General features: G+C 37.0%; 1 protein-coding gene across 1 annotated transcript; it reads right to left on the bottom strand.

Moving 5' to 3' along the window:
- Positions 1-594: 594 nt before the first annotated feature.
- Positions 595-24,117, bottom strand: LOC135683581 (uncharacterized). Its single transcript, XM_065198990.2, has 19 exons — positions 23,961-24,117; positions 22,578-22,765; positions 21,349-21,771; positions 20,199-20,816; positions 19,115-19,709; positions 18,759-18,961; positions 17,827-18,044; positions 16,906-17,182; positions 16,166-16,477; positions 15,872-16,027; positions 14,936-15,181; positions 12,347-12,756; positions 8,697-8,973; positions 7,183-7,361; positions 5,357-6,059; positions 4,752-4,937; positions 4,178-4,246; positions 3,786-4,015; positions 595-842 (listed from the first exon to the last, which is right to left on the bottom strand). The coding sequence occupies exons 2-19, from the start codon at positions 22,756-22,758 to the stop codon at positions 726-728; spliced, it is 5,400 nt and encodes a 1,799-aa protein (XP_065055062.2). The 5' UTR covers positions 22,759-22,765; positions 23,961-24,117; the 3' UTR covers positions 595-725.

Genomic DNA, 24,117 nt, shown 5'->3' on the forward strand with positions numbered 1-24,117 from the left:
GCCGCGTCCTGGCACTTTCTTTGCAGAATGCTAGTTTTGATTTATTTTCGCATGGTTCCATTACATTTGGACCCCCATAATAGGCCCCTTTGATTTGCGTGCTAAAATTGACTTCTAGAATAAATGCCCATATCTATCAATCTTTAAAAAAATAGGGCTTGATAGACGCATCAGTCATGACCAGCCAAAATCAGGTTTTCTGCGGAGGAGATTATTACTTCAATCATAAAAGGTGACAGCAGCAAATAATGAAGGCACAAAATTGATTCAAATGCCAACTGACACAAGTATGTACCCTTTTCCGGCCATAGGAACTGAAAATGTTTACCTCTTTACTTGCTGACCATGTTCCTATTCTGGCAATTTTCAACATTATGTTATCATTTCAATCGTGTTTTTTTAGCTTTCTTCCACTAAACTGCATATTTGGAAGTAGCATGTACGAATAAATAACTTTTAAGAACTAACTTAAGTATTCTTATTTTAAAGTTAAAAATCCTCTCTCACTTAATTAAATTAGTTATTTGGCAATATCATTGCCATACAACTCGCATTGCTGTTGTTTTTCAAGTAGGATTTAGAGAAAAGAAAAAATAAATATATATCTTAGTTTGGGGTCGTCTTTTTCATTTCAGTAACGAACACATTTCATACATATGAAATTCTTTGAATTAACTTCATTTTCGGCGAAGACTTATTAATTTTGCTGTACTGAAGACAGTATTCTAACTGCATCTCTTCATGGATCTTTTCAACCCACTAATATTTGTTTGGATGCTTCTGACTTTGGCACCGAATTTCAACTGGTTTGCTTCACCCTTGCTGACCAGTTCAACGAGGTCCTAAAAGAAAAACGGAAAGCGATTGTTGAGATGTAAAGAAAACGGGTAGACACACTACGTGGGATATAGGTAGTGATTTTTAACACTCCCCTGATATAGATGTAGAAACGTCTTTTATCGTAACAAGAGTTTCAAGAAATTGTCTAACCTAATTTCATCAAAACAACCGAACTTCTAAAATGTCTATTACAAATTCAAAAAAATAGTTGTTAAGTTATTGCCTGTGAATGTAATGCAAACCTTCACTGACAAACATTTAAAAATTTGGTCAAGGCACCAGTGAATTGTTCACGGAAAAGAAAATATGACATTATCCCAAAGCATTTGCTGTCGGATTAACTAGCCATAACTTGATACGGTGACCATTTGAGAACTTTGTTGATGCTCGTCTTATGTAAGCTGTTCGTTTTCTCAACTTCAGCGCAAAACTCCATTTTCTCTGCCAGTCATTCTCTGCCGGTCATTTATCGTGCGAATTTGGTCAAGGCACCAGTGATTTGTTCACGGAAAAGAAAAGACTACATTATCCCAAAGCACTTGCTGTCGGATTAACTAGCCATAACTTTGATATGGTGACCATTTGAGAAATTTGTTGATGCTCGTCTAAGGTAAGCTGTTCGTTTTCTCAACTTTAACGCAAAAATCCATTCTCTCTGCCAGTCATTCTCTGCCGGTCATTTATCATGCGAATTTGGTCAAGGCACCAGTGGCTTGTTCACGAAAAAGAAAAGATTACATTATCCCAAAGCACTTGCTGTCGGATTAACTAGCCGTAACTTTGATATGGTGACTATTTGAGAAATTTGTTGATGCTCGTCTTATGTAAGCTGTTCGTTTTCTCAACTTCAGCGCAAAACTCCATTCTCTCTGCCAGTCATTCTCTGCCGGTCATTTATCATGCGAATTTGGTCAAGGCACCAGTGATTTCTTCACGGAAAAGAAAAGACTACATTATCCCAAAGCACTTGCTGTCGGATTAACTAGCCTTAACTTTGATATGGTGACCATTTGAGAAATTTGTTGATGCTCGTCTAAGGTAAGCTGTTCGTTTTCTCAACTTTAACGCAAAAATCCATTCTCTCTGCCAGTCATTCTCTTTATAATTCCATCAAGCTTCCATTGCTATCAACAACTTTTTGAAAACAAGTGGCTGCCAAAATGTACTCGGTAGATAAAAATTTGCACCCCCCCCCCCCCCATAAAAAAAATTTCCTGAAACCCGGCCTGTGTACACCTTACAAAAAATACGAAATAACAAAGAAACAAGTTTGGTTCTATTTTTGTTCCACTGGTTAGTAGTAGATATTTTCTTTTGAGAATTTCAACGTGGATTGAGGATGGCTAATTTTTATTTGTTTAATTCTCTTTTCGATACAGGTGCCTTACATGATATCTTTTCAACATATTCAGTGTTAACAATTTTTTTGCGGTACAGAATTTGAAAATGGCTTTGAAAAAAGCAAACATTTTACGACATACCAAAAGCTTTTTCGTCTGACACTCCTCCGAGCAAAAACGTCAGAATAAGGTTCCGAAAGAACACGATGGAAAATATATACCCAGTTGTGGATCGAAAAAGGCCAATCAGAAAAACGATTCGATCCACCACTGGGTATATATTTTCCATCGTGTTCTTTCGGAACCTTATTCTGACGTTTTTGCTCTGAGGAGTGTCAGACGAAAAAGCTTTTAGTATGTCGTAAAATGTTTGCTTTTTTCAAAGCCATTTTCATATTCAGTGTTGCTTTTCTTTTGCGAGGTATTGATATTTACTTCTCATCTATTTGAAGTTTACTTTCGAGCAAAAGAAACTTTTAATTGAATATCAAGTGCATTGATGTTTCTTTGTTATACAGTTTTAGGGTGTTGGCAATCTTTTTGCTGTTTGACCAAAACTTCTTCGGCTTCCCTTTATAATGGTCTCCAAAAAATTACTACTAATTTATATATATGTTATATAAATTTATATATTACTAAAAAATTGGGCATATGGGTTAAAGTAGCCTGCGCAGCAGAGCCAAATGGGCTATGGTTCCTCTGCTTGATTTCCAGCCCTTGTTAGAGACAAAAGTATTTACATTTTTGGAGTTCAGTAGAAAATGATAAAAAATGGAATTCTAGAAGTCTTTTGGCTATTGTGAACAAACGGTTATTAATTTTAATAGACAGGTATACAAGCGGATATCCATAAAACTCTCTGTAGGTTGACAATTTACTAGATTTCCTTCCTTGTTTACTGGTAATTATTTGTTGATTCTGAGTACTGTACTTTATGAGAATATTGGATCCTCGATAGCTAAAGAATCCAAATATATTTTGTTGCTCCCCGTGAGATAAATTTGAGGTTGTGACAAAAAAATCCACAAAAATAATTCGCATTATTGATTTGCCAAAAAGCTGAGAATCTTTGGAAAATCTGAACTGTTTCCAAATGACGTTATTTGTTCTCGAAATTCAGAACCTAGACTTCTGAAAAGCAAGCTTTGAACAGTCAGATACAATGCTCAAGTAAATGACGCTCGAACAATTGTTAAAGGGGGTTTTCTCAATCAGCAGTCATCATTTTGCTCTGATATTGCTTGCTGTGCTGTTTCTGCATCCAATCTTAGAAACAGAAATTTGAACTTTAAATCCATTTTTTAAATCTTTGTTTTACTGCATTAATGTCAACCACTTCGGTGCTTAAATCGTAAAGGCTATGAAATTTTTTACATTCATTTTGCAATATGTATTTTCACTGCATTCTTGTTTTGAAAAACTTTTTCATTATCTTTTGCAAATAAACTTTTTATGAAACAAAATAGAAATATTCAGGTAAATCAGCCCTAAGTTTCCTTTAACTCTATTTCTTAAATGTTGGACTGTATTGGATAATATTATTGTATCGATATCACTAATGCAATTGAGTAACCAATGACATTTATCCTAAGCATGGAAGCGTACCTTTTTGATCCTGTGAAGCTCCGTGGCAGCAGCGACGCTGCTCTCAGATGGAATGTTTGACCTCTTGTATGCTGCTTGCCCAACCTCGTGTAATTCATTCATATAACCATCAAAGTTCTGGTTCTTTTCCTTCTTCAATATGTGCTCAATTTGACTTCTAAATCTTGGCATCATGAGGTTGTGCTCGTCTGTTAAAAGGTTTCTTGCCTTCGAATTCCATTTCTCCATGCCTTTGGAAACGAAGATTAAGCATAGTAAACAATATATTTCAAGAATAAATAAGTTATTGTAAATGTCCAGAAACTCAATATAGCGTCGTAGTTTATCATAAACCCAAAGGAGATTAGAGTATATTGTCAACTGGCTAGAAGTATTTGCAACTCATATCTTACCATCTTTGGCTTTGTCATACCAATGGTAGAGATCCCCTCGTTCTTCGTGTGTCATGTTATGTTTCATTTCTGGAAATAAAATACCCAATCGTTTTACATAAGTCATTACCGTTCAGTATCGCATTTTGAGCTTGCGGCAATTTGCTGTTAACAGCAACCATCAACAGGGTTCAAACATGATTGAATCAAAACAAATTTAATTTTAGATTTTTCAAATTTGGACTACATAACCTGAAAAAGAATCAGTTTAATGCGTTTCAAAATGGCTTAGTTCTGACTACAGGAGCACAAGCTCTTTTCTTGACAATTAATTTGCTGCTAAAATCTGTGAACCAGAACAAAACAACATCATTCAATAAGCCCAGTCTGCATTCCTTGTAGTGCAGTCGCATCTTTCATTTACCATTTCTCGCACTATTTGCAACAAATTAAACTGATTTTGCAGTTTAAAGTTGTTTCCTGGTTTTCTACCAGACTCCATAAATTCTAAAAACATGCTTCTGATGGCGTAACATTTCAGTACCATTTTTAAATTTTTTCACTAAAAGATGACCATGGCTGTATGAATGCTTACCCGTGGACCTGATCTCATATCCAAGGCCATCGACACCCTGTTGCATAGTCCTCTTCGTTGTTTGGTAACCCTCACGAACATTGACCATCGAATCATGCAGTGATCTTAGTCCATCGGCAATCATGCTGTACTTGTCAATCACTTTGCTGATCACCACACATGGTTTAGTGTGGTGTTTGTGCCAATCTAGGGTGAAAATTACGCAAACATCTAAACGAAATCATTTAAACTCCACTTCTAAAGGTACATTCGTATAATCATATAAATACTGTACATCAGGGCTGTGTCATTAGAGTAAATCATCTGTTAAAAGTTACTGTTAGAGCTTTCATTGTTGCCAATTTGACTGCTGGTTGCATTTGAGTTCAATCGGTTGGAGCCTGGGTTCGAAACAGTGAGCTTCATTACTGGTACCAACAGCTCTAAACACTAGGCCACTTGATCTTCAACTTCTAATATTGAATTTACAACGTGCAAATAGTATGAACCTTAAAGGCTAACAAATAAAAACTCCGAAACATTATTTGAATACATTATAAATCAAGTTTTTAGGAACAGCTTCTGATGTTGAAACCTCCCCCTCCCAAATCTATGGCAATGATTACCTTCGTCTAGGGTTCTTTTCTCGGCAGGAATGTTTGAGTCCACATAAGGTGTGTGATCAAAGTTCCTATTGTCAAAATCTTGAACCAAAACCCAAGGTGCGCCATTCTTAAAGGCGTTCACTGTGGATGTACTTCGGGTCACAACTACTGGCAAGGGCTCCTCTGCAAGTCGTCTGTAATACATTTCCTCGGCAGTAGGGACATAGTCCCTCTTTCGGCGATTCCTTGTCTCTTTTGCCACATCTTTCTGAATGTCTCCTTCTTTCTTGTCAAGATTGCTCCTGTCCTTATCAAATTCCCTAATTATTCCGTCAACCTTTGGAACTTCATCTAACATTTTCTTGGTTCCTTTATACTTTGTTTCTACTGTATTAACTGCCAGAAGATCCCAGAACTTAAGATTGATGCATATGTCTCCAGTATAATCTGCCCTCAAACCAAGGATTACAAATTTGCATGTGATACCAACACAAGCATTGAAATTCCTTGTTAACTTGCCTCTCAATTCTAACAAGTCCACTTTGAATAAGTTATCTCCCGCCCAGTCCAAGAATCGTTTTGAAATTTCTAATCCCACTTTTACAGCACCTTTTACAAACTTAAGGACTGTATTTGCAAAGTAAACCAATTTTTTAGCCATAGAGACAAAGCCTTTTCCTACGTTTATGAGACCCTTTCCAATTTCTGCAAAACCAATCATTATCTGCAAAAATAGAAAAGACATCCATATCAGTGAAGTAAAGCCTTATTGATTCAAAATTGATTCCGTAATAGATTCAAAATAATGCAAGTTTAAAATTGAAAAAAAGTAAATCCAGTTTACAAGGAGCTCATCTTCAAACATAACTTTGTTATTTCATGGCTATGTGTCCCCGATCATCAAAAGGGTACCAAAGAACTTCAAGCAAGCAGAAGATGTTCTATGAAAAATTTACGACACCACAAATTCAAGTGCTGGCCCGAATGAAAACGGCAACTGAGAAACCGTAAAAGCCGTAAAGTTAGACAAATAAACAGGCAGCCAAGGCACCAAAATACTCGCATCAGAAACATAGTAAAGTGAATGAGAGGGTGTGCTTGCATCTGGACATTTAGGAACTGGCATTAGTGCACCAAGATGTGGTCATGTGGTCAGTTCTAAGGATGTTGTAATGAAAAAAATATAGAACTGGCTGATTTTGTTATGCATCTCAACATTGATTAAAGTGAATAGCCAAATTTTGAGCAGGCATTGTCTAGGGTGCCAGCTGCAAAGTCGTGTGAACTTAAAGGCAAATCAGTCCACGCATTCTTTTCAAAACTTTCAAGCGGAGTGGTATCGCTTTTGGCATACAAAACCTGTACCTTATTGTGCATTTCAATATTGGCATAAACAAACAGAGAAAGAGAAAATCAGCATTGATTTAAAGGTGGTGAACAATGATGCAAAAATTGTTATTATCTTATATGAACCAGGCGAAGAAAATGAACAGCCAAGATCATGCTATCCGCTCTTTTTTTTTCGATTCGGGATTCGGGGTAGCAATAGAGAAGTCAATGCACCTTTGTGAAATCAATGAATGGCAATCGGTTTTATCGATTGAAGATAAGGTTCCTAAAACAGTACAAACGATTGTAGACGCGATTGTGGTCTCGATCCCGATCCAGGTCTGTGACGTATAGGTGGCCTCATAAAGTAATGAATTTCATTTTACGAATGGAATAAATCAAACATAATGAATGCCTAAAATAGTAAAATATTGCAGTAAAATGACTGTAAAAAATATTCTAAAATGGGTTTTCATCTAATCTAAAGGGAATGGCTGCATAAAATTTTCTATGATTACCTTAATACCAGTCTGTTCGGCCCAGGCAACAAACTTTTTACCCAACTTTTTTATTTCACAACCAGCAATGCAAATAACGTTTGGAGCCCTCCACCTGCATTTGTTCCAAAATGGGCAGCCAACCCACCACCACCAGATTTTGAAGCATCGCGGCTTCCAGTCAAGGAATGGTATGCAGACTATGAAAGTATAACACATTTCATAAAGGGAAGAAAAGAATAACGAAGATCTATTTACGGACCATGAAAACGATCTTGCAATTAGCAGGTACAAAAAGTCTAGGTATAACAAAGTAAATTAAGATAAAAAATAACATCACCCTCCCAAAAAATGTTTTTGATGCAGATTTGGCTAGGTTAGATTGATTCTTGTCAAACGGAGATCATATCATAACAAACCATATTTTGGATAAGGTTTGGGTAATAGTTTTTAAGATTTGATGCTTGTCTTAAAAGCTCATTTTGCAAATTGAATGAAGCAGGTAACACAAATCACACAAAGTTATATGCTTGTTAAATAGACTTTTGTAGAAGACTTTTATGCAACATAAGAAATCATAGACTATCGAATAAAAAATTATGGTCCACGCACTGTCAAGAAAATGAACAGTCATAAAATTTATGCAAAAAGTTACACCAATAACACGATAAGAGAATACAGAACATAATCAAAAGCGACAAACGGAATGTCCAAAAGCAATAGGAAAATAGCGTTCAAATAAGAAAAAACAATTAGGAGAAAATGGTTTTGAAAAAGCAAACATTTTACGACATACTAAAAGCTTTTTCGTCTGACATTCCTCAGAGCATTAAACGTCAGAAAAAGGGTCCGAAAGAACACGATGAAAAATATATACCCAGTTGTGGATCGAAATAGGCCAATCAGAAAAACGCAAACACAAGACCGGTATAGTTGACCAATCAGTGCCGCGAGCCTAAAGAAAAATTACCAATGGAGTCCAAGAGAGAAAACGAACTCCTTCTGTCTACACAATGGCGGCTTTTTCGTTTTTATGTAGCTCGACTCCAAAACTGCTAGATGAGGAGAAAGAGATGAAAATAAGGAATTTCTATTGAAGATAATAATGATTGAAAACAATACAGGCTATATAGAACGAATATAAATGAAATAAATTTAACAATATCTAAAGAAAGAAAAGAATGAGGAAAGAACAAGTAGAAGTTAGGGTCGTGACTGAACAAAAAAGTTTTTAAGAATGCAATGTTTTACAAAGCAACGTAAGAGAAGATTGAAAAGACATATATACATAGCTAAAACTAAGCAACGGTTAAAAGGAAAGGATGAATTGCGACGTGAAAGAGAATGTAGATTAAAGTAATGGGGGAATAAGCTTGGGTCGAAAAATTAAAAAAACACCAGAAGAAGCGAAAGAAAAGAAAGAAAAAGTAGAGGTCAAGTTTTCTATAATCGTATAACTGGGTGTTGAGTTTCATACTTTCTTGACAATGCCATGCAACAGAATAAATCTTAAAGTAAAAGAATATTGAATTTACCTGTTCCACATCGTTTCTTGCAACTATATTGCAACTTCTTCTTTGCTTTTTCAATTTCTGCAGCCCTTCTTCTTAGTCTGCTCTGATAATTGTTAATAGATCTTTTCCACCCATCCATTTTTCTTTCAGCATTTACAACTCTCTGTCCAGCCACGGCAACTCTCTTTTGAGCCTCTTCCAATTTTTTTCTTGCAATTTCCTTAGCTTTGTTAAGATAGCCAATGGCTGCATCAGCAATCTGCCGTATGTGGAAATCGATTGACACGCTTGCTCTAAACTGAAAGGGACACTGGACATTAACTTCGAATTCCCTAAGTTGCTGTACACTTGGTACTAGATCAAAACAATCAGCGGCATGGCTAGCGGGGTGGGGGTGTAGAGGGTGTAACCCCCCAATACTTCATGAGTTCGTCGGTAAATCTTCAGTTTGACTACAAAATCCTTAATTTGTCGGAGCATTATCACTCAGTAGGTGAAATTGCACCTAAATTCTTCTCCATGTCTTTTCCACCCCCTTGTCTGAAAGGTCAAGCGACGCCACTGAAAACAATATATGCACAATTATAGAATTATATTTCATCATCGATTCCGTCGCTACGGAGGAGCTCGGTAGGTCGTTTATGCCAATTGGTCGCACAATTTTGCAGCGCTTTTGGATCGCTTTCAACTTTACGTTTCTCGTGCCGAATTACTGATAGTGTACAAGATTTTCACGGTCGCCATCACAATTCTTACATTTTTTAAGATTTCCTGAATTTTGGTCATGGATACTCAAAAAGATAATTTTCCCTCTACTTATAATTCGGCCTTACCTGAAACGGAAATTAGCCCCCGGGTTACTGACAGTTTCCCAGTTTCAGCTGGTGGCTAAAATTGAGCCATGGTGGATACACAGGCGCAGACTTATATTTTCAAGGGGAGGGAGGGGGGCTAAAAAAGTAATTAGAGGTAGAAAGAGGCCTAGCTGAGGGTTCTGAGGCGATTTTCTTATACATTAGTTGTTATTTGATCTTGATTAATTCTTTTGAGACGATTTTTATCCGTGAAACCAAGAATATGAAAAATGAGTCTAAGAAATCGATAGCCAACTTCCTTATTTCCCAGGGGGGCTGAGTTCAAGCGGGCTCAAGCCCTGGACCTCCCCTGTCTGCGTCTGTAGGTTGATATATTGAAAACCATGCAACTTCAAATGCAGTTGTCAAATAATTCACTACAAAACTTGGTCAAGGATAATGCTGCGAGATCACGCAAAAGGAGAATATCTGTATCCGGCAGTGATGAGAATGAGCCCTTTTGCGTGCAGTTACGCCCTAGTGGCAAAAGGTTCCGAGAAGACTCCGCCACTATATCGGTTGCTCCAGCGGGTCAAACCATACCCTCATTTCTCGATCATTCCCTTTCCCATGCATCTCATGCGAAACTTGGGAGGCCTCTGGGCTATCGCAGTGTGGTCCTTTATATTCTTTAGAGGTGACTTCACTTGATCTTGACAACAATCCGGCCCTTCAAGATGATGTTGTCGGCCTAAATGGCGGACCCGTCATAGATCAGAAAGATCATCGCGTTTATCGCAAAGAAGATGATCCTGTTGATTTAGGGCTCGAAGGACAAGCTCCTACCGAAGCGGAAATTGCTCACAACTGCGAGGAACTAACATCTTCAGATGTGTTCCTCGAGAGCCTTTCCAATTCTACCAGTATTAACACACCAATAGGTCCTCCCATTTCAGCTAATTTGGCGACGCTCGTTAATACCCGGTTTAAAACTGAGCTAGAAACTAGTCAAAGAAAACAGATCAAGGCGAATTACCTTGCTCCCGAAAATTGTAATGACTTATTCTGGCCTCCAGTTAATGAGCACCTATGAAACCCGTTTAGGCCAGATGTAAAAGGCTCTGATCGTGCCCTGTGGTTATGCAAGACACTATAATCACTGCCACAGGTGCAGCTGCCCCTTCTCTTCATGATTTGCTTTTAGCACGTATAAACAATCAAATTTTGGACAATAAAACACACTCTATACGCCATATAGATGTTGCTGCCCTGCTTGGGTCTGTTTGTCCAAGAGCTTTCATACCACCGAAACGAGGCTCTTCGTCCACATCTCAGTGCAGATTTTAACTTTGCCTGAAATCGTTCAACCAAACCCAATAAGTTTTTATTTGGAAACGGTTTATCAAAAATTATGCAGGAGGCAAAAACGATGAGTAGAATCGTTCAAAAGTTTTCTCCGACAGCACGAAATGGTCCAACTTTCCGAGGTCCAAATCAAAAGTCGCAAGATAACCCTTACGGTCAGTCTCCTTTATCGCAGAGAGGGAGGATTTCATACCCTCCCAGAAAGATGCAAACACAGCTCCAATCAGCTCAGCAATCCAAGAGGAAATACTGGGCAAATTGAAACAAATATATTCCACGGTAAATTGCTTTTTATTTTTTGTTAATATATGTTCGTGCCCTTATCTGCACGATATGGTAAAACACCTTTTGGCGGGTAAAATTAGATTTAATCTAGGCCATTGGAGAGATATAACATCTGATGAATATATCCTTCAGATCGCTAGAGGGAATCTGATATAATTTTACAATCAAACGAGAGTTACCTGTAAGCGAAGTTTGATTGAAAGTCTATGATTCATCGACACGGAGTGAAGGAGGTGTACGCCCAGCTCGACTTTTCTCTTTGCACACCCGCATAAGTTCATTCGAACATTGTTTCATTTTGTCATTGATCCATTGCTGCTCTAAAGACTGGTTTGCATGAACTACCGAGCTCTCTCTCGTACACATCCTTCACTCCGTGTCGATGAATCATAGAATTTCAATCAAACTTCGCTTACAGGTAAGTCTCGTTTGACTAGCAAATTTCAATGGAAACGACTGTTTACATGTCTGTCATAAAGTGCTCGATATGAGAGCTGTGCTTGATGCTGTATAGGGAGAGCTGTGCACAATTTTTGTTTATAGACAGGGTAGTTTTCAATGAAAACTCTATGTTTTAAGCTTAACGTGATCACAATTAATGATAGTTTACATTGCTAGAGTCTTAAATATATTATTTTCCATAGCTCATGTCACAATTTATGCCAGAATCCCAAAATATTTCAGTGGTCCCTTTCTTGTCGACAAATCTTAAAGCGGCTTTGTTTCATTATAGAGTTTCTACTTTTGAATTCTTCAGAAGAGGGAATACATCAATAGAAAGTAGCACTGTCCTGGCCTTTACCAAAACAAAAACTAGCAAATCGAGCTGGAGTAGCGAATTGTGACACCATCGTTACAATCTTCCATGCTAAAAGCATATTTCTAAGACTTTCCGGACCGATTTTGTCGTACTAATTTTTCAGCTTCGTATTATGTCAACCTGGTGTTTGGTTTCCTTGGGCAATAAACTATACATGTCATATTGAAGAAACTACCGCGAAATAAAAAAAAATATTTTGTCTCAATCTCAAATAAGAATGAGATCCGATCTGAATCATATCCAACCATTTACACAGTATCCGGTTCAAATTGGATCTGAGTTCCCGTGTAAACGCAAGTCCTATCCCTGTTTTTTTGGATCCGACCCAGGTCTGATCCGTTCTTTTGTTAACGCAGTCTTACCCATGTATCTGCCAAGCAATATAGTTATAAGCAAGATGTACATACCGAAAATTCAAGTGCATTGATCGCTCCATAAGCTGCTTCCACATGCAGCTTTGCCCGGATCATTCCCCACAAATCAGATTCTAATTTGAATTTGAAGTAAGTATCTGTCACATTGATATACACATATCTGGACATGCCAAGCAAGGACACGTATCCTTCGATTTGCACTGTAACTGAGTCGGGTGTCATATGGATGAGCGCTTTGGGTCCGTTCTTCCTATCCCTCTCACTCCTTCGCAGCGCGATAAGTCCTCCCGCCCAATTAATGGGAGAGAGAGCAACATCTACTAGAAGTTCCTCTGGCGGGTTTATGATAATTTCTGCAGCTACTGATAGGCCAAGAATATTGATTGTTCCCTTAAAGTATACGCCCTGGGGTATCTCCATATTTAGTGCCTCAATTGTTTTTCCTAAAAGAGAATGCAGAACAGGCCAATTTAGAAGCAACACACTTACCATAGGTGTATCGATAAAAGTGTGATTTTATGTGAATTAACCATTCTTACTCAACTATGGATCTTTAAAATTTGCCTGGAAAATATTAAATTTATTGCAATCAAGAATATTTCAATACTTTATTCGATGTTTTCTTCAACTGACAGTTGCGTAACGTTGAAAAAATATGGATGCAGTGAGGCACAAAACTATAGTATGAAGACAATAAACTTATTTGAATACAGCCTGTCGAATTTCAAGAAAGTTCCTGAGCTTTAATAGATACTTTCCTTTCTGTTGACATACTCTTCTGAAATGTGTACAGGCCTAACTCTTAACTACAACATTTTTGGATAACCTTCCACAGGCACACAGCAGGGACACAGTAATATTTTCTCTCGTATGGTTTATCTATGGTTTATCCTGTCAAAAATATATTTTTTAAAAGAAATAGATCAGCCTTTTAATTGGCAAAGTTTGGGTCTTAGGAGAGTGGTCGATGACTGAACCAGAGTCAAATGTTTCAAGTGCAAAGATATATCTAAAAAGGTGGCATTTTTTGTGTGACATTATGTGTTTAAAAAAGGTCATGTAATCCAAATTCGAGTATCACTTTCAATTTGCTATCGCTGGGCCTTCGAGAGTATAGTCAGCTCAGTGTTGCATTACATTAATGTTTTCAATCGAAAATGTCTAATGGGCAAGCAAAGTAAATTTTTTCAACGTTCCAATCCAAAAGATACTTCAACACCACAGTCTTTGCATTCAGAAATAGGCAACAAGAGGAATCGAAAAAATGTTTATGGATCAGATGTACCAATACCAGAAACTAGATCTAATCCCAATTAGAATTTAAAGAAACAAGAGGAGACGCAAAAATTATCGCTGAAAAGAGAGGTTAGCAAAAAAGAATGAGATGCCAAGCTTGTATTTATGTTGTCTTAGGGCATGGAGCCCAAGGACAGTTGGAAGCACTAAGGACTGGAATGTCTGACACTATTGGCTTTGAGAGTATCTCGAAGTTTCAATACACGTGTCTAATGACGGGAAGAATAGAAGCGCTGGGCAACACCGATTGCCACTGGAGGCCTATTGACAATAAACGGGAGTAAATGAGACTTGAATTTCCGATGCTAAATGCTAAAGTCAGTCTGTGTTGTGCATCCCTCTGCACTAGCTGTCAAGAATGTTTGTTAAACATGAACGCCCTCTTTCGTGGCGCTGGGAAAAAGTTTTCAGAGAAGATTTTGATGTGTTTATCGAAAAAATACTGTGGCAGAAGGAATGCTACAACAATCGAATAAATTTATTTGTATCCGAAGCCAGAAATTTTTCTGCAATAAAAGTAAAAATTTCATAAGCAATGACACACCTAACAACTTCTGTTAAATTGGAATGCGACGAAGATGGCCTAAAAATGAACCTGATGTCGATTTATGAGTCTTGGCACAGCAATATGAAGATGTCTCGCAAAGAAAGATAGATAAAAATCCCTAAAAGTATTGCAGACACAATGCACGTTTCTCCAGGATTTTAACGTCTTGACAAAAGTTTTGTTTGCAAGCCTTGTTCTGCTGATTGAGAAAGGATAGCCTTATGAAAACCAGTTCAAAATAACACCTTAAATTTATATTCCTTTTCTGTCTAAGCATAACCGCTGAAAAATGGATTGCCCTAAGGCTAACAGGAAGTCATGCCTTCAGTATGTTTCTTGAAACAGAGATGTTGAAGGAGACAAGTATGATAAACAAAGCAGACTGGCGTAGCTTAACCTCTAGAAAAGTTAATCTACAATAAATTGATTTTTTTTTGTTCTTTATGATGATGCCCTTTTCAAAGTTATTTTCCAAACTTTTCGCAGTTGTCCAAGCATTATAACTGTTTTCACATGTGATCTTAAGCTTTACACTGCAAAAAAATTTGAATTTATCACTGCGCAAAAATGACTTAGCACTGCAAAAATTGGCTATCCTTGCACGTTGGCATAAATAGTGCTCTGTACCTGCCATTGTCAACAATCTATTCGATCGTTTCAAGATAAAAATAACTATATGATGATGAGGTTTTGATTAAATGTAGAGAAGCTGCAGTTACCAATTCCACAGAATTTTATATTTGCATCAATATCTACCTAGAAACGCTGCAAATACCTACCGTTCATGCTGTATGAAACCGTTAACCCTTCTGGAAATCCGCTTTCTGCTACAAGCTTAGGAACATTAGGTGAGCCAAGCTTGAACGCTTCATAAATCTGTTTCAATGTGAATTTGTTAATGGATCCGTATATGTAATTGTCGTCCGGTTGATTGAAATCCACTCCAAAGTATATGGAAACCTTAATTGCATGCTCATTTTCACCTTTTGCTTCTATTTCACCAATCCACACAGTTCCTCCAAATTCTAAACAAATGAAATTTGATCATTTAGAAATTTGGACTTTTAAAATTTGATCATAATTTGATAAAATCACGGGGTTGATTCTGATAGCGTCATCCATGACGTTATGACTTTACCACAAGCTGACAGGGAAACAAGATGATTAGCAAATTTGTTTCATTGTCCACTAATTCAATGTAGTATTTGTTAACAATTCTATAATATTTTTAGAAGATCAAGCTTGATAAGCTAAGCCCGCAACCTTGAAGTAAAGAATTTGTTCTATCATTCATCATGCCAAATTGTATACTATACTTGATATGCATATCACAACGTGTTCTGTGCTTGCAGCAATAATACCATGAACAGATTGAAATCAACCACGTAGCTGTAGGTGTCGGCTAGGGGGGGGGGGACTCGAGCAAGAAACATACCTCAGGGGGGGGGGGGGCAGGCTTAAAAACAAGAAAATAGATATGTAACAAACATATATATTTGGACAAAATCAAGGTCATGGAATTATAAATATGCCAAATTTTCAAAATATCAATTGGAAAAACTGTAGCAAGAGGGGGCAAGCTGTTGTCAAATTTTTCATTTGGGGGGCACAGCCCCCGTGCCCCCCCTGCACCTACGTGGCTGATTAAAATACGGTTAGAACTATTTGGATATAGGAGTTGCAACTTTGCAATGAATAGAGCCTAACACTCTTACCAAATGTTGGGAGAGCTCCTCCAGCTCCAACCGATATTCCAATGGCAAGATTCAAATTAGAGAGGGCAAGGTATTTGAATTTAAATGGATTCAACCAGGTACCAACCATGGCGAATTGCAAGCTAAGTTTTCCAGTAAGGCTCACCTCAATAGCTCCTGCAAATAAACCAAACAGCTTGAAATAAACAAAGAGGCAACAAGGTTTTTTATTTTAATGTCTTTTTCTGGGTAGAATCAAAATTAGATCTAGAGAGAAATGCATCTCGCGTACAAACATACCAAATATTGACGAACCTACGAATTTTACTGTGCCAGATCCAAGATTCGCAGGTATTTTCCAACTTAAAGTGCATTCTAGTCTAACAGTGGACTCCCTTCCACTCAGCTCCAACTCAAGTTTGATCGACTCCAAAGCAAGTGAACCATCAGCATTGAGTGCAATCGTTCCTGTAAACATAGCACTAAACTTGAAGCCTGATCTTGAAATCGCTCCAGAAATTTCGATTGTCGCATCTTTTCCAACCTTTTCAGCAAGCCAAAGACACAATGCGTCTCCTTTGCACCCGTTTTCTTCTGGAATTTTGAAAATTCCCACAAATGTCAACCCTGAAGACGAAAAAAAATTGGATCTGATGTCTTTTATAGAATAACAGAACTTGTAGTGAAAAACCACGGGGATAACATTTTTCATCGTGCTTTGAGTATAATGCATGGCTTCAAAACGTTCTTTGAAATTAGAGAGGAGGGTTGAAGCCTTCCTCTGTGGTTGGTGATCTATTATTTGTATAAACATTTTGAAAGAACGAGAATGCATACAGAGTAGAGAGTAGCATAGATAGAAACATGGAAGCATTTGGCCGGAACGAGACTAGGCTCGATAAACTATATTATTGATTTCTTGAAATCTACGAAATCCTCTTCTAACCTGCAACTCAATCTTGACAGATTTTCTGTCATATTCTCACAAAATATAAAACAAATATGTTCATGGAAATAAATGTATCATATATTGATAGAAAATATAAGATGGTAACCTTTTTCAATGTCTCTTGAACTGAGGTTTGGAATTGAAAATTTAATCACATCTTCCTCCTCTTCTTCTTCTCCTTCTTCTTCTCCTTCTCCTTCTCCTTCTTCTTCTCCTTCTTCTTCTCCTTCTTCTTCCTTCTCTTCAATCTCTGTTCTCTTTTCACCAACTCTCACCTCAGGCTGTGGATTTTTCACTCCAGCTCGATTATGATCTACTTTTTTAACACCAACTGTTCTATTCATGTCTCGCTTGATGTTTGCTCCTTTTCTTTTTGATAGTTTCTAAAAATAAAATAATTTAAGAATACCTTTTTACCATTTTCTGTACTAAGATTAGTTCAGAAAATCATTGGAAAATCTTTCTGCGTTTATCAAGTAAACCAAACAAAAATTTGCGTTTTGGCCTTCTAATCTGAGAACATTAACTGTTTGAATACAATCAGCCTGTATGGAACAGCTACCTGTACCAAACGGAATTCGCTTAGAAAAAGATTTATTTGACACCTTTCCAAAAATTTCTCATGTTTTCATGTAAACATATAGAATGGCTCCAAAGGTGTACGGGTATAAATAGAGGCGACGAAAGCGAGGCTGTTTCATAATTAACTTTTAGGCGATATATTTGTTTCTTTACGTTGCCTAGCTTCCTAATACATTCATATCATGGATGATTTGTTACTTAAACTGCTGTATATGCTTACACGTTTTCTGATACAAGTTAATTCACTATTTAAAATAATATTGCAGCTTTGTAGCATTTCTAAGGGAATACGAAATGCAAAAATGGAGCGTCTTACATTTCGCGCCTCTGTACTAGCTATTATAAATACGTACGCGAGTACATATTTTGGGAATGGCTAGGAAAGATTCTAAGTTTTCTCGTGTAAACGCCGTAAAACGTTTAACGGTTGCCCAAAAAGGCGTACCTTTCTACTATTACGCAAATGCGGTCTGTGGTTTCTTCTCCTTCTCTTCATCAACAGCTCATGTTCACTTGTATTTTGGTTGGCATGGGCCAGCTTTAGCGCATCACTTCGTTTCTTAGATTCTGCCTTGGGTTCTGATTTTTCAGCATCACCAACATTATTTGTTTCCTCCTCTGAAGATGACTCCACTTCTACGTTTGCATTTGATACTATTATAACTGCAGAAAAAAGTTCAAGACAGTGATTAGTTGATTAAAAAAACCCTTGAGCTAAGATTCGGTTTGGAAAAAAGCCCTTTTTTGAAAATAAAATACTAAAAATGGCTTTGAAAAAAGCAAATAGTTCGAGTCATACTAAAGCTTTTTGTCTGACACTCTTCAGAGTTTAAAAATATAGATCAAAACACTACGCTAGGAAACATACCCAGTTGTGGGTCGAAATAGGTCAATCAGTAACGCGAGCACATTAATGTTGAGGTTGACTAAAAAGTTTAGCATCACTCAAAATGTTTGTTTTTTTCAAAGCCGTTTTGAATTTTGTGCCACAAAAAGATTGTTTGAATAAAATATTGTCAATCACCCTCAAAGTTGCAAAGGCAAGTCTTCTGATAAATAAGCACATGCTCTCCTAGTGACCCTAGTACCCTGGGCCTTTACTCCAACGAATTGCCAAGTATTCAATGTGCCCCAGTGCCACAAATGCCCTAAATTTCTACAGTTGTCTAGCACCTAATGTCATAATATGTCTCTATTGCTACGAGAGCCACCAGTGGTTTCTTCATTTCTGCATTAACGTAAAAACATTTTTCAGGCGTAAAAACACCTCAACTCTGATTTAAACATTTTGGCATGGAAATTAATGCAACCTTTTCTAAACGCAATCGTGGAAAGCAGTATTTTTGTTGAAGTTTTTTCGCTAAAGTTGAAACTCACCTGCAGTCATTTCAGAAAACCATGCTGTCGAAAACAATTTCCTACCAAAAATTCGTTCCATAACTAAGTCAAGGCGCACTTTTTCAAGGACAACTCCAACAGCAACGGCTTTTGGAGGTTGGTCGGTGCCCTCCTTTGGTTTCCAAATAAGACCCTCAATGTAGCAGTTCTCCCAGCCCCAAAGAATTGGTTTTCCCGAGACTCTAAGAAGAATAATTCGTAAGAAGCTCTATGGACTAAGAAATTAAAATCAATACATGGAATCAATCGTTAAGAGTGAAAAATCTTTACGTTAAGAGTGAAAAATCTTTCATTAGAGACTTCAATGGTTAAGAATTGAAAAACATAATATCAACCTTAATAATTTGTTTTCATTTCCTGCTCCAAAATCTTTGGTAAGCTTGAAGTCCTTTACCCCAAAATTCGACATACTGCCTAATAAACCAATGAAATCTGTTAGCGAGTTTTTTCCAATTACATCCTTTAGTTGAGATAACCTGAAGCTATCAACAGTTGCTGTTAGCGAGTAGCTGTCACCTTGCTTCTCCAATGTTAAACCAACAGCTAAAGCACCAACTGCTATTGTTGTTAGGCCAGTAAACTGTAGATCTTCACCTTCTTCTTTCTTAATTGTGAGTTCAAGATCACTTACTTTGATCTTTCCACCCATAAAAACAAATGGTCCCTTCAAATTAACAGTAACAGTGAATGATTTTGCTGATTCAACTGTCAATTCTTTGATCTCAACTGGTCCAACTTTCTTTGGAAACAACTGTGCTGGCAGCGTAGCTTTCATACTGGGATTGAAACAGTTGAGGAATTTCTGCATATCACTCTTAAACTGATCTGGAAACGAAAAACTCAATCGGCCAGTTTTTATTCTAACAGTCATTGGTAGCTGCTCAGGCACATCTGCAGACACATCTTCACTGCAATCTTTCTGCATGTTCTCTGTGAGATATAATGGACTGCAAGTTAAATGCCTCTAGTAGATGTATTTAGAGATGTCCTTATAAAATATAAGTTTACTTATAGTGAAAGCCTCTGAAGGAAAACAAAATTGAAAGTCTATTTCTAGAATTTTGATTTTCTAGAAGCTAAAAACGTCAATAACACCATGCTTTTAAAAGTACAAAATCAGCTGAATCTATTGTCAATTGACTGAAATAAAGAATGTTATAAAATGAGTTTGCGAATGCAGTTGTGTTCCAGGTTGCAGTTACTTTATGTGGAAATGACTGCCCTTGCACTGCCAAAAATCAGTGGCATTTTCAATACATTTAGATTCAGATTTTATACATTCAGAGAAAGTTCACGATGATCTTTGAAATGGGAACGCTTCGAGTTCCTAATTCAAAAGAACTGAAACAGGGATATTCTGGTACATACGAAAAATGTTATTTAAACATGGAAAAGTGCAAGAATATGAAAAAGAAATACCTTTCAGAGGTATCATGATTCTGATGTTAACACCTTTAGGGATTTCGTTAGCTTCATAATCAGACAAAAATGGCTTCAACAGTTCCATGAGTTGCTTGCTTTCCACACGGACGATATCATCCTCTGCTATCATGATTATAAGGTTGCGATTTGTTCTGCCTAGCATTGCAAAATTGTTCATCATCGCCGCCTTTGCCATGAAGTTTTTCAAAGCTTGTTGAACATTGGTAGTGTCATCAAGATCAATCAAAATGGCTGGTTTTGCAGATTTCCCAACTTCTCTGGCAATAATTAAGTAGACATCGCCTTTCTTGAAAGCAGGAGAATTCGAAATGGTGGCTTTGCAAGCGATCTGAAATGATTCTGTCGTTCTCTGGTTTGTATCCTTGACCAATTCAATTTTTCCTGCACATTCCGGTTTTTCAAACTTCAAACCTGCCAGTTTACTTGTGTCAAAGCCATCGATCTCAAAATTAAGCTGTGCCATAGATGTTGCAAACATACCCATTATTTGAACCATAGGCAGGTTCTCTATCTCCCATTTGAAAGGCAATGATGTTTCGTCTTTCTGCTTGTCGATAACCATTTTCAAACTACGCGAGGAGTCACCAACCTCTCCTGTTTGGGAAGCAAGCAGTAAGCCATTTATTCTAGTAATAAAGGTCCTTTTAGGAATTTTCTACCTTCCTATTGCTAGTGTAGTTTGCTATCTTCTATAACTAGTGAAATTATGCAACTATGGAAAGTCATACTGTGAGAGAATTTTGTATTGATGCTTGAAAGAAAAAAGGCGATAACAGCGATGGTTCAAGAGTTCAGGGACTTCGGTTGTTGTGCAGCACTCATTTTTGACAAAGATATTTGAGTTATTTGGGAGACAAACGTGCGAGTATCTTCCTCTCAAGGCACTCTTTGTCGGTGGTTTATGTTGGATGAAGGGTTCATCATGACAGCTATACAGCAAATTTTTAGAAAATTTCTTGGAAAAGACTGCAAAGAAATATTCAACAATACCATATTAGAAACAGCATGTTGAAAAATCTAAGTATTATTAGAAGAGAAAAACCTATACAAAAATGGTTCTGTAATTTCCAACTATGCACATATGAAATGACAAAAATAAGAAATTGACTTGATGTTGTTTTTTTACCTGCAGCCTTAATTTTCCAGTTCTTAAGGCCGTCGAGGGGTTCACCAGCCTTAAAGCCAAGTGTAAGAGAGGGATCACCAAGAACAAAGTTTTCACCATTCAGAATTCGCCATGAATCTTTTCCCTTGGCCTCTAATGTGACCTCTTTGCTTCCTCTATCGATTTCTATCTTATCAACAAAGAATGAATCTGGGTTTATCAGCTCCTGAGTAGCCTGCAAAGTATTAATGCTTGGGAATATCTTGTCAAACACCATTTTCATAGAGGGTTTCTCGCAACTTTCAGACTGTTTCGTCTCAAGGACAATCTTGTCAGTCTTAAAGTGTCCTTCCAGACTGCATCTGCCTTCTATTGTGTAGGTTGTACTTCCACTTGGTTGCGATGTCAGTGTTTGCCATGAGGTTGGAAGATTGTCTCTTTTGGCTGAAGGAACAAACACCGAAAATTGTAACCCTTGGCCAGAAAAATTTGAAAAGTACTTGCCATTCAAAAAACTTCAACGCAGAGTCCATTATATACATCTACATTTCAAAGCCACATTCCACACTCATTATAACGTATGTTTATTCACAGTTCTATCTAAGCCAAGAGAGCTTTTGAAATAACTTTCATTTATCAAAACTTAAAGGCAATCGGTCTCGTTATGGATTGGTTAGCGAGAACAATAGCTGGAACAATAGCCTAAACACGATTCCAGCGCTCCGCCATATTTTTTACAATGCGATAAATTAAAGGGGGACTGGAAACAATAGAAATCCCTTTGTTCTTATAACCAATCAACGTCGTGACAGATTGCCTTTAATGTAACCATAACATTAAAGCGCGCGACGCAGCGACAAGCTACCTATTATTGGTACTCAACCTTCGTCATCTGAAGCACATATTTCCGGTTACCTCTGACTTTGAAAACTAGAATTTATCTTTAACAGTATGCAAAATACTTTTAAAACTTTTTACATTAAAGTTACTTCCACCCTTCTCATTGTACGTTTTAATTCGTAGTCCGTTTACACTGATCCATTAAAAATCGAACATTTTTTGAGCTTCTACTCCAACTGCTCCGAAATAAACTCTATTGGCAGCCCAATTTTGAAAAAGGGATATCCAAAAAGCCTCGCCAAATTGGGTCTCCTCTTCGTTATTTTGTGAAAACAGAGCAATTTGAACAAATTCTAAGATCTTCATTAGAAGGTCTAAAAGTTAGAAAAATAGATTGCGATGCAACTTACTTCCTAAAGTACGCTTCAGGCCTTGGTCCGGGAAACCTTCTGATAGCCAGAATGGAACCAGACCCAGCATATCATGGAATCCATCGGAGGGTATCAGATGATCTTTCTTGAAAAGATCAAACGCATCCAAAGGAACGAAGCTGATTGCAACAAGAATCAGTATGAAGTTCAGTGTCCCCATCGTCAAGCTGGTTGGGGAACAAAATTATGTTTTAATGTTTAAACAAGGTTTTTTGAGATTATATTCAATGATTAGAGCAAAACAAATCCAGCATGATGTACGAATAATATAATATGAAACCTAAGGAGCAGCTTAGAATAAATTGCAAATATCTGCCTAAAAGTCACATTAATTGGTACATTATTTTTCTAACCTGGGATAAAACAAAATGAAATGATATAGGAAACACTAAGTGAGCTACCCCAGACCCCAAATTCATTTCATTTATATTTCTAGGGCAGTGAAATTTATGAATATTTTTCTGTTCAGACCTTATATACTCTGGGGAAAAAGATGATTTTAGCTTGCAGTGTATGCTGTTATACTCTGGTCAGTTCATTTTTCATGTAATTTTTTAAATTAATTGTTAGCGTATCGGGGTTTTAATTTATTCTTGTTCTTTATATAATATCTTTTGTAACGATGTTCTGTATTGTAAAGTTTTAGGTTGATATATGAAAATAGAATAAATGTTATAGTGTATCCAATGACTTTCGTACAGTCTAAAAATTTCTGTCGTAGAAGTCATAAATGCGTAATGAAGTGATAAAAGCAACGTAAATATGGAATTTTTCCAGCGCCGAAACTTGGGATGAAGCCTTTGTACATTGAAGCAACTTTTTATTTTTTTAACAACATTTGATTAACTGTTCAGATTCTGTTGTCTTAAAGTGGACAAAAATCTTAAAGACAACATCTTTAATAAAGATCAAAGCACTTTAAAAAAAGGCATTTTTTACACTCAAAGTTGGCATTTAATTCAAGAAATCATATGTATTAACTGCTAGAGTAATGGGATTTTAGTGTTTTCTTATTCTTCATATGGCATTCTCTTGCAACGATAATCTGTATTGTAAAATTTCAGAATATTGTTCGATGGCTATAGGAGTAACAGGTTAAAAAATAGGTTTTAATCATGTTACCGTTAGTTTTCTATCAGTGTTACGGTTTTACTCGTGTATTTCTTGGTCAGCTTCGCAAAAATACAAACAGACAAATGGTAAGAAGGCAAAATCTGCCACATTTGCCATTATTAAGGTGAATTAGCCGTATTGGAACTCTATGTAAGCCTCCTAAGACAACATCTCTGACAAAGATAGAAACAGTTTCATAAAAAGGCGTTTTTCATATTCAAAGATAAAATTAAATTCAAGAAAGCATACCTGAACGTGTGGAGCCAGACATTCGCTTCGACATCTGTCAAGGAATGTTTGAAAATCACTTTGCTCAGCCCAGAGGTATTCGTTGATAATCTTTCGCCTTCTTAACCTGTGAAATTCTAATACCTGGATTTTATCTCTTTCTCTTATCGCGTTCATT

Source organism: Rhopilema esculentum, chromosome 17 (assembly GCF_057945365.1).
Source record: "Rhopilema esculentum isolate cy_ngs chromosome 17, ASM5794536v1, whole genome shotgun sequence".
NCBI lineage: Eukaryota > Metazoa > Cnidaria > Scyphozoa > Rhizostomeae > Rhizostomatidae > Rhopilema > Rhopilema esculentum.